Here is a 17,439-nt window from a genome sequence, read left to right as displayed (position 1 = left end):
GATGTTGTTCACAGGTCAACACTTAATATATGAATGATCTACATTTAAAAATGTGAGAGTTATCATGTCTTGAATGTTTTACCAATTATAACACACCTGATTAATATATAATATGTGATGTAGAACTTGCGAACTAAATAGCTCATACCAAAATTAATGTTCTTCAAAAAAGTTTACTCTAATTTCATACCAGATTTTTTGTACATGTGCAAATTTTTTAGACCAAGTCACTACTTAATAGTTCTCGAGTCATCATATAATTTGAATACAGATAAGAAGAATATCATGTTGGAGTTGTTGATGAATTATCCCACACGTACTTTGTTGTTGTTCAATATGTTTCATATACGCAATAAAGGTGTTATATTTCATTAAATATGGAGTAGTTATTGACACCCTTACCCAAATACCTTAGATTATGTGCGTGTACAAAATGTGAAGCGTAGATCAACACTTAATAGTGAAATGGTCACTATTTAAAATTATCATAGTTATGATGTTTTTCCTCTTTTATCAATTATCACACACCTACTTTGGTAAGGTTTATTTTCGTTGAATTTATGTTAGCAGAGACCACGAATTTGGAAGGTGTGCAAAATGTTTATTGTAGGTCAGCACTTAATACTTGATTGATAACCATTTATTATTGTCAGTGTTGGCATGTATGTTATGTTCCACTTGTACCACAATTTTTCCAGAGATTCATCATAGACAGTATCCTACATTATATTTTACTCTATTTATGTGATTGATTGTAAGTGAGTTTCATACTAAAACGTTTTTCATAGATTAAAATTTTTGAAGGTGTGCAAAATCTTTGTCGGTGATCAACAGTTAATAGTACATAGATAATCATATAATAAGTTTAACTGACAGTAAATTTACATGGATATCAAAGTGATAAAATAAGTTTAATATCATAAATGTAGTAGATTCTTCCAACAGTGTCATGAAAATTAAAATTAACAACAGAAACACTAAAGTTAAAAATAAATAGCCTAAAAATTGAAGACATTAAATAGTCATGAGTTACGTAAGTGATATATTATGCAGAACAGAAGATTGAACTTTGGAGCTCTCCCCAACCTCAACACATGGAATATTGGTGGATGGAGGAACCATCCTCTGTAGTATATCCTCCACATTAGCAGTGTTAGTAGGCTGCATGTTGGGCTGCAAATTGGGTCCCATATTTTTGTTGTCATTTGCGTTCGGATTGGAATTTATACTAGTCTAGGCATTGGCTTCCACGTTTTGTTTGACAACATAGTTAAGTCGCACCACAGGCATAGAAGTTTTAACTTCTTCTTCAGTTGGATGAGTTATGTCATACTTGAAAACCTACAAATGTCATGAATGATTATATTGTGTGACTTGAAGACATGGTATGAATTAAAAAAAACATATATTTGTTTCAAGATTAGTTATTTGCCTTGACAATGTTCCTAAGTGTGATGTTGAGGTACCCAAAAGGCCAGAATATAGCAACCTATTGAATCAAAATTCATAAAGTTTTATGAGTAACTATACATGAAGAGGAAAAACAATAAAGAGACATAATTTCATACAAGTTTAATCCACTTGGGTATGAAACCACATGAAAGAAATAACTACAAATCAACGCATATTACCCATACTTAATCAACCCATAATCAACTATTGACTGGTACGACATGAAAGATCAAAAAAATTGAGTCATACCACATGCTTCCAAAAAATTCAACACAGATCATCATTTGTGAGCAAACAGGTCATCACTCATACATTATACAAGTGTAATCAACTTAGCTCTGAAACCACATCAAAGAGATAATTACAAATTAACTCAGATTATCCAAAGTGAATCACCCAATAATCAATTATTGACTAATATAATATGGAAGTTCAAAAAATTGAGTTAAACAACATGATTGCAAAAAATGCAGCACAGGTCATCACTTGGATGCACACAAGTCATCACCAACAAATCAGACATGTTTAACCCACTTGGGTATGAAACCACATGAAAGAAATTATTACAAATCAACACATATTACCCAAAGTGAATCACCCCATAATCAACTATTGACTGCTATAGTATGAGTTCAAAAAATTGAGTCAAACCACGTTATTGCACAAAATGCAGCACAAGTCATCACTTGTGAGCAAACAGATCATCATAAAAAAATAAGACAGATTTAATCAACATAGTCAGGAAATTAGTATTCATGCACCTATCAAAGCACCAAAATCACAGAAACGAAAAAATAACCCAAACTTACCAACCACCGCCTGAATCGAGCAACTGAAAGCACCAAAAACCCTAACTTCGCAATCTTTTCCCTTTTTCTTCTTCAATTACAGTGTTGTGGTCATTCACCTGTACAAGATAGATGTTCAATTTGCCTTTAAAGAATAACTCAGTCGACTATGCCACCAAAAACAAAATAAAATCTCAGTTCCTTAACCAAAAAACCCTCAACGACGATTTCGAACAAAAAAACACAAAACTGTTGGCGTAGTGGAGAAACACAAAAAAAAAAAACAGACCTACGAACCACGATGTTGAATCGAACAATGGAAAGCAACAAAAACCCTAACTCTGCGAGGATCGTCTTCTCCCTTCTTCTTCTTCGATTACACTACAACACACGTTTTCTCCCTTTTTCTCCTTTCTTCCTTTTCCCTTTCTTTCTTTCTTTTCTCTTTCTTCGTTTTTGTTTGCTCTGCGCACACCCACTCTCCAAAGAAAACCTACCTTATCACCTTTTCAATTTTGCTTGCTCTGCGCACACCCACTCTCCAGAGAAAATCTACCTTTTCACCCTTTCAATTTTCATGCCTACACCCACTCTCCAAAATGTCTTTCTACAAATAAATTTTAATAAAAAATAAAAAAGCCACGTCTGAAGTAAAATGCTTTAATAAAATTAATTTTAATTTAAAAAATAAAACCCACCTATGCATACCACTTCATGGAGTCAAATAAGGAGTCACAATATGGAGTTACTTTATCATTTTCCTTTCAAAAATGTCATGCGCTTGCATTTTTTATTTTTATTTTTTTTCACAATTATAGATCGTGGTTATAAAAGAACCGAGACCTATACTAATATAGGCCTCATTTATTTAAAGAATCTAGGCTCATTCATCTACTAGGGTTAAAATTGTACATCTCCACCAAAGCTTTTTCATTTGCGTCGCTCCACTCCTCCACTGCAGCCACACTTTTCTGCTCTCCTCCTTTCTTCGCTGCCAAACACAACTTTATATTTCTTCTACCATATTCTTGGCATAAATGGAGGTCACAACTCTCTACAAGCTTGAATCTCGTGGGATAGTATAGTCCCTTCGAGACTTTTCCTCTTCGACTTTATCACTCTTGAGCTCGCTCTTCTTCCTATTCAAGCTTTCCTTTTCTCTCTACCTTCCTCTTTTGCTCTCTAGAACTTCCTCTACCAGAGGATGGCCATCTCGTGTCAAAAACTGACCGTCGTGAACTTGGATTCAGAGAGAAAGCGAAGCAGGGGGTTGAGGACTAAATAGACTAGGAGAGGATTGTGCCGTAATAGTTGGCTTTTTCGAGAATATGCTTTTAGCTCTCTCTCTTTCTCGGTGAATGAATGCTAGTGTGACTCCATTACATTGGAAAAATGATAACTTTTTACCAGTTTTGGAATCCCTTTTTGCGAGAAACCAAATGGTTTTTTTTTTTTTTCAAAAAGGTTATAAGGACTATGTTCTCAACGAATCCCTAGTCTTATGTCGTATTTTGGAAGATCTGTTACAACAATTCTAAGTAAGTGGTTTGCGATCGTGCTGGGAAGGATGGTGGTGACTTTGTTTGTTTGTTGGGGGTTCTGCATTGGTGTTGGGAAGCATGATGGTGATGAAACAAGATTATTTAAAAAAAAAAAAAGACTTCGGTTCAAAAGGAACTGAAGCATAAAGTGTAGAATAGACATTGATTCTGAACTCAAACCTAAAATCTCACTCTTTTACCTCGTTTAAATATGTTTCTTTTAAAGAACTAAAGTAAAATTCCCAAAAATAATCGATAAAAAATCCTTACTTGCTCTAATACATGTACAATAGACCATCACAAATCTTTTTAGTTTACTAAGATTTTAATTTGTATCCATTCCCCAATTCCACACCTACTCATCCTTTCAAATCAGGTGAAGCAAACATAGAGAGAACGCATAACATGCATCGACTTGAACAATACTTAAAGCAAACACTGCACTAATTAATTAATTAATTAATATCTCAGTGTGTGCAAGTGGAAAAAGTGTAGAGATACGAGTGAGAGTGCTTACTTGAACTATGTCGGGAAACAAAATATATTGTTTTATTAATTACATTATTCAGATATTTTTATCTCTTCTATTTATTTTAATTAGTTTCTCTAAAATGATAAAACAAAAAATAATAATATCATATTCTAATATATCTTTGCTTTCTATTGTGTTAAATGAATATAAATCATTTCCAAGTTGTCTACAAGATTTTGAAATCTAATCTAATAATTCTTTTTGATCAAAGTGTATGTTATCTAATGTGTCGGATTTTTTTTTCTTAAATCCCCAAATTCATAAAAAAATCGTTATAATTTTATTAAATAACTCTAAACTCGTGTGAGTGGGAGACAAATGATGAAAGTGAAACATCTTGCTATTTAACTTTTAATTTTGGTCAACAAGATAGATCGTTAAAATTGTGAGACTGTAAATATTAAATATATTCATAAATAGAAAAAGTTAAACAAATTTTACTGGAAACAAACAATTCCTTAAATATATAGTGTTTTCATTCTTATATGTTCTTTTAATATAATCTTTAGTGGTGCTTAAAAAAGTTAAAATTGCTTCAAGAATCCATAATTGTTTTAAGACATGAGTACTTTATCCAAGTCTAAGTTTTGATATTTTACAAATTTGTGGACCAAATTGTATCTAATAATTAGTTCTAACAATGATTCGCAATAATTTACTCTATTTATCATTTTGGCCTTTAACTTTCCGTTTATTTTTAACAAAACTAATAATATGACAACTTAAATAAGAATTACTATGTTTTATAACCTAACCCTTTTTTTCTTTTCCATCATTACTCACCTCCAATCTTAAGAAAATATTTCCTACTACCAATATTGTTAGTCTTATCCCATTTCCTTTTCTTTTCAGGTTCAACAAATTCAAATTGTTTTTCCATATCATCCTATATTTCTTCTTCACGTAAGGGTATACTAAAATTGCAAGTAAAATTAAAAGCTATTATATTTAAAAAATAAACAAATTCACAACAATACTTATAATTTTTAAAAAATCTAAAACAAATTCAATATTCAGCACATATCTACATTCATTCCATATTATACAAATATTGATGAAAACATGTGAGGAGAGGATATGAAAAACAAATCATAACTTTTCTTAAATGCTAAAGGTGTGTGGTCATGGGAGCTGATGTTGTTTTGACATTGGTGTAACATACAGAATTTAATAATAATATGAAATGTATGTACAGATTTTATAATTAAAATAAAACATATACATATTATGCATTAGAGTCGTGTACAAAACAATAATAATAATGCAAAATAATAATAATAACAATAATAATAGAATAACAATAATAATAATACAAAATAATAATAGTAACAATAATAATAGAATAACATTAATATTATTAATAATAATATTATTAAATATTTATTAATATTAATAAAACTAACAATAATATTTATATAAATAATAATAATAGTAGAATAGTGCAGGTATATTGTTGATGATGAATCTCATACACAATTTTCAAAATAATAATACTAGTATTAATAATAGTAATAATAATAATGATGTTGATGAAAATAATAATAATAATAATAATCATTATTATTATATTAATAATAATTATAATAATTATAATAATAATAAAAATAATGTAGTAATTAATACTAATCATATTAATAATAATAATAATATATTATTAGTTAGGTGTAGTAAAACAGTATAGTTGTATAATTAAAATTTGTAATTAAACTTTTGATTTATATATTAAATTAAAAGAAAATACATATACATAGATCATTGTTAGAATAAAATGTAGATTTATTATGCGAATCCTGTACAAAACAAAAATACAAGATGAAATCTATGTTAAATTTTTTTAAACATAAATATAGATATAAAAACTTAAACTAATATTTAAAATAAATTAACCACATATAATCATAAAAATATGAAGTTGAACATAAATTATTCTAATCAAAACTCATATATATATATATATATATATATATATATATATATATATATATATATATAAACTTGTAATTACTATTAAAACCATATTTATTATTAATAATATTGACAATAATAATAATAATATAGTGTAGGCATATTAACTAATAATAATAGTATGAAAACATTTAAATAATTAAAACCATGTTTTGTAATTTTGGATTAAAAAATGTATTATAATTATTATTATTTTTCGATAGATAATTTATTTTTATAATTATATTTAAGATTTATAATTGTATATAATTATATATATATATATATATAATTATATGTATAACAACATTAGATTATACTATACTATTAATATTAATAATACCAATATTAAAACAATTTTATTATATGATTGAAATTTATAATTAAACTTTGGAATTATATATCATATTAAAATAAAATACATATATAAGAATTTTTATTAAAATAAAATGTTAGTATATTGTCCATTATACATCTATCAGTAAATAAAAGTACAAAAACTAAGTTGATTTGTTAGCGGAAGCATAATATAAAATCCGAAAACAATATTTAAAATAAATTAGAAACCAATATTAATCAAATATATATATATATATATATATATATATATATATATATATATTATAGCTAAAATAAAACATAAGCATATTATACGGATCCTGTATAAAACAACAACATTAACGATAATAATAATAGAATAATAATGACCATACTAGATAATCATTAATACTAAGCATATTAATAATAATATACTCTTAGTTATGCAGTAAAAAATATTATTGTATAATTAAAATTTATACCATCTAAATGAAATGGTTATATTGGATTATTGTTAGAGCAAAATATAAATACATTATACATTATGGACCCCATACAAAATAAATAAACACCAAGTTGAAGTTGGGCTTAAAATTTGTTAATAAAAACACATAAATAAAAAACCTTTAAAACAATATATTTAAAAGGAATTTAACCATACAAAATTAAAATATTATAAACAAAAGTAAAATATATTAAAAAAGTTAGAGCAACATAAAATTTGTTAATAAAAACACACAGATAAAAAACCCTTAAAAACAATATATTTAAAAGGAATTTAACCATACAAAATTAAAATATTATAAACAAAAGTAAAATATATTAAAAAAGTTAGAGCAACATAAAATATGTATGCACAGGTTCTTATTAAGGTAGAATGGATGCACTAAGAATCATGTACAAAATTTAAAAAAAATAAATAATAATAATAATAATAATAAGAAGAAGGATAATCACCGCAACAAAAATGATAATAATAAGACAATAATATATATAATAATATTAATATTTATAATAATAATAAAAATAATACTAAATATTCATTAATACTAATATTAATAATAATAATAATATAAAAGGTTAATAATAATAATAATAGTTAACATGTAGACATATTGAAAATTATGAAAATAATTAAAAATAATAATATTAATTTATAATAACTCCTAAATGAAAATAATAAAGTGTAGTTGTAACATCCCGTTTTCATAGTTTTTAAACTATTAAACAAAACATTTAAATTTTAATAGTCCAGAAGCAAATGATGACATAGGCCAGTGTAATATAATACCGTCATCCTAAAAAATAACCATACATACGCTGATCAACATATACAGTCCACACACTACTAAAGGTTACAAAACACCCTAAGCATCTACTAAAGAAACATGTAACTACTACAGCTGGAAAAAGTCCTGGAACCCCTTCAACGCCTGTCTAGGAAGGATGTACCTTCACCTGCACTTTTATCTGCTCATGCCATTCAATAAAGACGATCATTGCAGAAGTAGAAGACACACAGAACACAAAAGAAACTAGAAGGGTAAGCTAACTTGAACAAAGAGCAAATCATGCAATTTTCATACTAAGACAGAAAACAGACTTTTACTACACAATCGATTAAATCATCAGATTAATACTGACCACAACACCACACATCATTCTAGACTCGATATCCGGATTATGTAACTGGCATTGGAGCTCTTGGTGACTTGTACTTGAGATGGTTCCTAAACTCTGCAGAGTTTTAGGCACAAGGGGTATTCACCCAACCACTCTCAAGGTAAATCCCATCACCTCTATGATGGATCGGAATTATAGACTAGGACCTCCTGCTACTCTCCCCGACATAATCCATCATACTCTACTTGAGTCTTAATGGTTACTAGGAGCGTCAGGATGCCACCAATCTGAGTCCTCATGCCCTTACATTCACTAAAACCACATTCCTTAGGATTCCCCTTGAAACCCTATCTCCAACATGTTCTTAATCATACCAATTTCACACTCAATTCTATCACACTGACCATCATGCATAAGAATTACATACAGAACCAACCATTATCAGATTCATGCAAGTAGTACAGCATCAATTAGTCAAAAACAATGAAAGGAGCAAACTTCTGCAGGGAATCTCGCTTAGGCTAGAGAGTCTCGCCTAAGCTAGATAGGTTGTCTCGCTTAGGCGGGCTACTCTCGCCTGGGCGAGACCCCTTACAGTGGCAAAAATAAAATCCTGGGCGAACTCTCGCTCAGGCTAAACTGGCTCGCCTAGACGAGAAGTTATCTCGCTCAGGCGACTCCAGCTCGCCTAGGCGAGATTTCGTGCAGTGGCAGAGGTGATCCTCTGGTATTTTCGCTCAGGCGAGAGCTGCTCGCCTAGGCGAAAATACCAGGATTCCTCATCTGTTCCACGCATGCATCCTCGCCCAGAATCATCCCATACTCAAAAATCACACACAACAGGTCCAAGCACCAATTAAACACAACACAAAAAATTCTAAACACTCAAGAACACATCTCCTACGAAAATTGAGCTAAAAGTCAGCTTTCCTTACCTAGTTAATGGAGAACGCCTTGGATGAGAGCAACGTAGAGAGGAGGGGCAGAATTCTTTAATTTAACCTGGCAATTCCATCATTCCGACATGGATGAGGGAGGAACACTCAATTAGACTCAGAATAGAAGCAAGATTTCTTGATGAAATATGGAATTGGACCTCAAAACGAAATTGGAGCTTACCTGGAGGAAGAAAGGCTAGAGATGGAGGTAGCTTGAGGATTTGTCGGGGTCACTTCCCTAGCATCTGATTCAGAAGCAGAAGAAATTGGGTTAAGTGTGAAGGTAGCACTGTAGGGGATGATGGTGAAGTAGAGAGAGTGGAGAGAGGTAGCACTGTAGGGGATGATGGTGAAGTAGAGAGAGTGGAGAGTTCAGTGTTAGAATGGGGGAAGAAAGGGACTGAAATAAAAGGGTTATCACAGTAGTCAATATTTATAATTTTCAACAAATATAAATTCAACCTCTATTGAGTATTAAAACAGTAACATTAATAAATTAATTAAAATAAAATATAACAATTGATTATATTTATAATAACAAACAATAATAGTAAAAATAACTTTAGTAATTGAAGAAATGTATTAAAATGAAAGATAACTATTGAATAAAATTATAATATCAATGATAAATATATTGTAAATTAAGAAAGATAATGTGAATTAATTTTTGAATTTGTTTTGTTCATAATAAATAATCACTATGATTAAAACAGTTTATCTCAACATGGTAATTACAAAAATAAATTGATATCAAAACTAACATTGTAAATGAAAATAATAAAATATAATAAATATTTTCAATAAATATTCATTCAAAATTTGTCGAGCAATAATTAAAAGAATAATTTAAAATAAAATATATTTATTGATTCAAGTAATAATAACAAAAATAATAGTAATTATAATAGTATTACCAATTGCTAATTAAAATTCTATTCATAATTAAATTTTTTAAAAAAAAAAATAATGAAATTAACTAATTAATAATATTAGTAACATTAATAATAACAAATAAAATTATTATAAAAATTACATTACAATAATCTAAAAACTGATGCTTTATTATATATTTGATAAATTTGTAGGGATTATATATATATATATATATATATATATATATATATATATATATATATATATATATATATATATATATATATATATATAAATGTATGTATAATAATATCAAATTAGTGTATGATTAAGAATGTAATTACTTGTTATCATTATTTGTCGTATGTTATAAATATTTAATTACTTGTTATTAATTTTTGATTGATTTTGAGATGATAAAAAAATATTTTAATAAATAAAATGAAAAAAGGACTAAATTATTATGGGATAAAAAAGGTTATTATGCGACTAAATTATATTATTAATTATTATTAATAATATTAATAATATTAATAATTATTATTAATAATATTAATAATTATTATTAATAATATTATTAATTTTTTATTATTATCATATAGTTGTATTTGTAATATTATTTTATTTTATGATATTATTACTTTTTTGGATTTATATTATATATATATTAAAAAAGAAGGCATGAAAATGTAATAAAAGTTAATAATTTAATTATCATATAATAGGATGTACTAAAACCACTTTTATAAAAAGAAAGTGTTTTTTAGAAAAGATTATTAGGTTTCAGAGTAATTGATAATCTGTCATAAATGTACATATGCCAACATGAACTCATCAGACGTTTTAGTATCATTCCTTTGAATATTTTTCAACTCCTGTTACCAAGCCATTTCAAACAATAATAAACCAATTTTGTATGTGCATTGTATAAGGGTTTCGTTTCAGGTTTGAACTTTATTTTTTATGTTTTCTTGTTCTGCGTTTTATAATTATAATTTAATTATAATTTATATTTTATAACTTGTGATAAAATTACTTTTATATTTTAGGTTTAAATACTTTTTTGGTTCTCATTTTCGTAGTGTTTGTTGCGGATAGTCCTCATTTTGACAAAATGTTTAAAATGGTTCTCTTTTTTATCGAATGTTTAGAATGGTCCTCATTATCGCAATTCGTATTTTATTTGGTCCTTTTTTGTAACGCCGTTTAAATCATTAACGGAAAATTGTACATGTGACACGGTTTGTATTAGGGTGTGTTACGTATACTGTACATGTGTGGTAATTAGATATTTGAGGATAAATAAGTGAGCTAGGATTTTGGTAAGGAATGTTTGAACAGTTGATGAGTTTTGGCAATCTTGTTCCTCCATTATCAATTGGTGTTGATGCAATCTTCTTCTTCCTGCAATTAGTAATAGGGCTCACTTTTGTTGTTATTGCATTATTCGTATTGTTATTGTGTGTAATCTTTTAAAGTCCAATCTGTGTTGTACTATTGTTAAATGAAGAAATGAATTAGTTTGATTATGTTGATATTAGTCCTAACATGTTCAAAATGACATCTTAATCTGAGCATTGAAGTAAGTAATATTGCTTTAAGTTTGGGAAAAATTAAATTGATCTAAGTCTGGAAGAAGTTAAATTCATAACATTAATTCATTCTCATCAAAATGCACTACATCAATGTTTGGCAAAAGTGAAATTGAACGAAGTTTAAGAAAAGTCAAAATGCATTACATCAATAATGAATTTTACATCAGAAATTCCAAAAAATAACTAAGACGTTTGTAGCTGCTATCATGGCCTCCTCCTAATCTGTAATTTCATCACAAACTGCTGAGATGGTTCTTCTGGTGTTGGTAGTGGTGTTGCTTGACTCTCCATTTCATTTCTTGGTGGTTGAGTTGTTTGAGTTTCAGCAGTTGGTGCATTCTCAGCAGTTTGGACATCTGGTGCAGTCTCAGCAGGTGTTGTAGTCTGCTCATCCACAGACTTATCTGGGCAATTGTTCCTGTTATGTCTAATCTGACGGCATATGCTACATTTTTTTTCTATGACCTCCTTTGCCGATTTGTGTGTTATCCTTTCTCAACTCCCACTCTTCCAACCTTCTTTTTTCTTGGATCTTCCTGGTAAGGTCCTCTTATGTGGTGGATGGACGTCAGGGTAGGGAGTTCTTTCCCACAAGACTTCACCGTTTACCGGAAAAGGAAGAAGATTGGGACCATAACATACCTATATAATGGGATGGTAGGAAGAAGAAGATTGCAGCAACACCAATTGGGAATGGAGGAACAAGATTGCCAAAATTCACCAACTGCCCAAACATTCCTTACCAAAACCCTAGCTCACTTATTTATCCTCAAATATATAATTACCACACCTGTACAGTACACGTAACACACCCTAATACAAACTGTGCCACCTGTACGATGCTCCGTTAATGATTTAAACGGCGTTACAAAAAAAGACCAAATAAAATACGAATTGCGAAAATGAGGATCATTTTAAACATTCAGTGAAAATGAGGACCATTTTAAACATTGTGTCAAAATGAAGACCATCCACAACAAACACTACGAAAATGAGGACCAAAATGGTATTTAAGCCTATATTTTATAAGTGATGTTGATAAATGAATATAAAGCATTCAAAATAATCATGTAAAAGATTGAGTGATGGTTACAAAACATTAAATTAAAACATAAGAACGATGAATAAAAAAGATAACAAAACTGAACATGCAAAATTATAATAGATTCAGGTACACAAAACAGAAATCGAAACACATCACAAAGTGGAACATTTTTCTAGTATGAGAAAAGGTTTCATCTAGCATAAAACCAAGTTCAGTTGTGAAATTCTATTTCAACAATTCTCCACACTGAACTAGTTTCAAAATCTTCCTCTAATCTTGAGTCAGTAATCTTGAGTCCCCAATTTTCTATGATTTAGATGAAAGTTCATAACAACCACACTTCATAAAAATCAAAATTTAAATAATAAGTTAAGCACATATCATATTTTAGATACCTTGAATTATTTGAGAAAAAAAACAACCTCCTTTATATTGTCAAACTTCTAAGCCATCCTATTTGAGAGCTATGAGAAGTCTTATGATCAATGCTTCTCCCATTGTATCCATCCTGAAAATTTCAACCGAACAATGAGTGTAATTGCAAACAATAACATATGAAAGAGGATATAATAGATCAAATTACTATAGCTTACTTTTGTTATGATGCAGCCACATACTGTACTAGGGTGCATTTACAACTTTTCTCCTCATTCCCTACATATTTGCAATGTTTTAAACTTTAACAAGCTCTGTATTGCTTGTTAAATTTGGACCTTGTTATTGTAGTAGATAATTTTTCTCCCAAAACCCTGTGATCTGTTCTTTGGACCTCTTAGACTTACCATAAGAGTAGAGTTGGCTTTTGCTGAAACCATTGCTTGGCAGGTGTTTTGCATTTTATTTATTCTTTAAATTTTTGGATATGCTCTTGATTGCTGGTCCTTATCCCGAAATAGTGCTTATTGTTTGATGTTAAAGAATGCTTCACTTATTTACTGGCGTTTGAACTTGGACAGGAGCAACCTCTTTCCTTTTTACTGAATACAAGTATGTGGGAATCTTCATGGTGGCTTTTGCCATTTTGATATTCCTCTTCCTTGGTTCAGTGGAAGGATTCAGCACAAGCCCCCAGCCTTGCACATACGATAAAACTAAAACGTGTAAGCCAGCACTTGCCACGGCTATTTTCAGCACCGTATCTTTCCTGCTTGGTGGCGTCACATCACTTGTTTCTGGATTCCTGGGAATGAAAATTGCAACTTACGCCAATGCAAGAACCACCCTGGAGGCAAGAAAGGGCGTTGGGAAGGCCTTCAGTACGGCTTTTAGATATGGTGCTGCTATGGGTTTTGTCCTAGCTGCAAATGGTCTTCTGGTTCTTTACATTGCCATCAACTTGTTTAAGATCTACTATGGTGATGACTGGGGTGGTCTTTTTGAGGCCATAACTGGTTATGGTCTTGGTGGGTCTTCTATGGCTTTGTTTGGGAGAGTTGGCGGAGGTATTTATACCAAAGCTGCTGATGTTGGTGCTGATCTTGTTGGCAAGGTTGAGAGGAATATTCCCGAAGATGATCCCAGAAATCCAGCTGTAAGACACAGAACCCTGAAATCACTTCATTTCTTTTTGGGTTTTGAAACACTGTCTTGTTAATATATTTTGTTTGTTTGTCTGAATGAATTATTGTGTATTCAGGTGATTGCTGACAATGTTGGTGACAATGTTGGAGATATAGCTGGTATGGGATCTGATCTGTTTGGTTCATATGCGGAGTCATCTTGTGCTGCTCTTGTTGTTGCTTCCATCTCCTCATTTGGGTTGAATCATGAGTTCACTGCGATGCTCTACCCTCTCATTGTCAGTTCTGTGGGTATTCTTGTTTGTTTGCTCACCACCTTATTTGCAACTGACTTCTTTGAGATCAAGGCTGTGAAGGAGATTGAGCCTGCATTGAAAAAGCAGCTCGTTATTTCCACTGTGTTGATGACTATTGGGGTTGCAGTTGTTAGTTTTGTTGCACTTCCAACTTCCTTCACTATCTTCAATTTTGGAGTGCAGAAAGACGTCAAGAGCTGGTCAGTTTTATATTAACTCCTATAAGTAACCAAGTTTGTGTTCAAAATTATTTAATGATGGGTTCTTGTATATTTATACATCACTACATTGTTGCTTTTTATATCTGTGAACTCGTAAAGATATTTTTATTTTGTATTGCAGGCAGCTATTTTTGTGTGTTGCTGTTGGTCTTTGGGCAGGACTTATTATCGGATTTGTAACCGAGTACTATACTAGTAATGCATATAGGTAAGTAATTTAGGGTACTGTTTTATTATTTTTTCACCTTTGTGCAATCATATCATCAGGCTTTAGCTTGACTATTTGTCTGATTTTGCAGTCCTGTTCAAGACGTAGCTGACTCCTGCAGAACTGGTGCTGCAACTAATGTTATATTTGGCCTTGCCTTGAGATACAAGTCTGTTATCATTCCAATTTTTGCTATAGCAATTAGTATTTTTGTTAGTTTCACTTTTGCTGCCATGTATGGTATTGCCGTGGCTGCACTTGGGATGCTGAGTACCATTGCCACTGGGTTGGCCATAGACGCGTATGGTCCAATCAGTGACAATGCTGGAGGTATTGGAATGAGTGCCGAAGAATCTTTATCACCTTTAATTTGTGTATAAAGTTAAGAGTTTTGGGGTATTTCACACAGAATCTAATGTTAAAGAAGGTAATCTATGATTTCCTGCTAATGTAGAGTATGGCTTATTCAAGATGGTTTTGATAGTTTTCATAGTGAAAGTGTTAATAAGTTTATCTGGGTATAGAGAGAAAAGAAGACCTTAAGGAAACTCAAAGGTCCATAGCTCTTCAATAATCCGGCTTCTGACCCATCAACAACGAAAGGAACTTCAAGTGAGCTTGTAAATTCCTTCTTACCAGACCATTCCAGGGCATGAACCCATCTTGAATTACCTACTCATTGCCAAGAAAAGGTCCATCAATTCATTAATTGCAAGGTGTCCATCATTCATTGCAAAGTCCATCAAATCTTCATTGACAAGAGTAAATACGTACCAGCCAGTTGCAGATTAGATCATACACTGACAGCAACATGTCACACACTCGCTAAAATCTTGTTCCCATACAATGTTAATATAAAAAAATTCCCAAGGATCATACATAAATAAGATTAAAATTGTAATATCTATCGGCACTAAGTTTTTTAATATAAAAATATTCAAAATAGTTATAATAATAAATATGGATTTGATATGGCCTTGTCCGAGGTTAGTGTGAGTTGTGAGGTTCCCTTGCGGATATGTGGGAATGGAAGTGGGTAGATTCAGAAAGTGTCACAATTGCAAGGCAACATATGTATTCCTGTTAACTTCAAATTTGACAACTGTGGGCACTATGGAATATTTGGGTTAAGAATAGCTAAATTGATAAAATGTGTTCTTGCTTAATATTCACTTACAGGTTCAAAACTCTTGTTTCCTGCCGGGAAGAAAAGAAGAGTGAGGAATCCGTTGGGCTACCAAGTGAAAATAGACAATAGTCACAATTAAATTGTCATATCTTTCATTACTCAGTAAATATGGATTCATTAAAGGAATAGTAGATTCAAGGGACCTCAAATTTACCTTTACACCTCAATATACTATACGTCATTGACAACATAAAAATATAAAAAGTAGGGGAAGAATGAGAATGTGAGTGGAATAAATATCGCTATTTGGTCGAATATTATTGCAAGATATGTTCAGAGAGGTGCAAGTGTCACAATGGAAGAATCAATCATCCTCAACCTTATTAACAACCTTATTAACAAGAAAGAACTATGTTCTAATCTCTAATCTTTGGTGCCATGTATAACAAGCAATGCTATTACAATGACTTGTACAAGAATTAAAACTAAGAACCAAGAACAAGAGTCCTGGCAGATATTAGGGAGTGTCAACCGTCCTTTGCCCTGTGAGTTCCTGCAAAAATGATAAAGGTTTAATGGTTCTAAGTAATGAGCGGTAACCTAGAATCCAAGATCGTTCGTTGATTTGTTAGAATTAGAACAAAAAATTATATAATTACCTGATAACAGAAAAAACAAGCGAATAAGGGGCATAAGAAGAAGGGGGGATAATCTCCCGTTGTGCTTCTTCTTGGAGCAGTATGGAAAGAACATGATCTATTGATGGGAGAGGATCAGAGAGAAGAATCTGGCCGCGAATATTCGAAAAAGACTCGTTGAGTCCCATAAGGAAGCACATTACATATTCAGTGTCGGTCTGATCCTGCAATTGTTGAAGACCACCGCATGTACAGTGAAACTCTGGTCGATAACTGGCAAGTTCTTCCCTGATGCACTTAATTTTCGTGTAATATGTGCTTACTGAGTCTGTACCTTGTTGGGTAGACACCAATTGTCGTCGCAATTGGAAAATGTGAGGACGATTGTTCCTAGAAAATCTTATCTTTAAATCTTCCCAAATCTCTTGGGCTGTTGTTGCGAAGAGTATGCTGTTGATGATTTCCTTCGAAACAGAATTGAACAGCCATGAGATGACGACGCTGTTCGCTCGTGACCAAGCAGCGAAAGTGGCGTCCGTCGGAGGTGGTTTCGGAAGACTGCCATCAACAAAGGCTACTTTGTTTTTTACTTTAAGCGCGACAAACATCGCTCTGCTCCACGTAGTGTAATTGTTATGACACAGGGGCTGGGAGATGAGAACCAGATCCGGGCCGTCCGAGTGATGCAAGAAGAGAGGATTAGAGGGATCTTGAATGGGTTCTCTCACTAAAGCTGCCATGAGTTCCAAAGGAAGTAACAGAGATAGAGAGACGGAAG

At 31.2% G+C, this 17,439-nt stretch overlaps 1 protein-coding gene across 1 annotated transcript; it reads left to right on the top strand.

Annotated features, from left to right (window-relative positions):
* Window positions 1-13,585: 13,585 nt before the first annotated feature.
* Window positions 13,586-15,289, top strand: LOC114176081 (pyrophosphate-energized vacuolar membrane proton pump-like). The gene is made up of 4 exons (XM_028060992.1): window positions 13,586-14,180; window positions 14,286-14,665; window positions 14,808-14,894; window positions 14,986-15,289. Exons 1-4 carry the CDS (start codon window positions 13,653-13,655, stop codon window positions 15,272-15,274), a joined length of 1,284 nt encoding a protein of 427 aa, XP_027916793.1. The 5' UTR covers window positions 13,586-13,652; the 3' UTR covers window positions 15,275-15,289.
* The last annotated feature ends 2,150 nt before the right edge of the window (window positions 15,290-17,439 follow it).

This window comes from Vigna unguiculata, chromosome 3 (genome assembly GCF_004118075.2).
Source record: "Vigna unguiculata cultivar IT97K-499-35 chromosome 3, ASM411807v1, whole genome shotgun sequence".
Classification (NCBI taxonomy): Eukaryota; Viridiplantae; Streptophyta; class Magnoliopsida; order Fabales; family Fabaceae; genus Vigna; species Vigna unguiculata.
This window is presented reverse-complemented; position numbering and strand designations above follow the sequence as displayed.

Coding starts and splice junctions, on each gene's coding strand:
- LOC114176081 (XM_028060992.1), top strand. CDS start 13,653: ATGGTGGCTTTTGCCATTTTGATATTCCTCTTCCTTGGTTCAGTGGAA. Junction 14,181..14,285: donor ATGATCCCAGAAATCCAGCT/GTAAGACACAGA, acceptor TTGTGTATTCAG/GTGATTGCTGACAATGTTGG. Junction 14,895..14,985: donor TATACTAGTAATGCATATAG/GTAAGTAATTTA, acceptor CTGATTTTGCAG/TCCTGTTCAAGACGTAGCTG.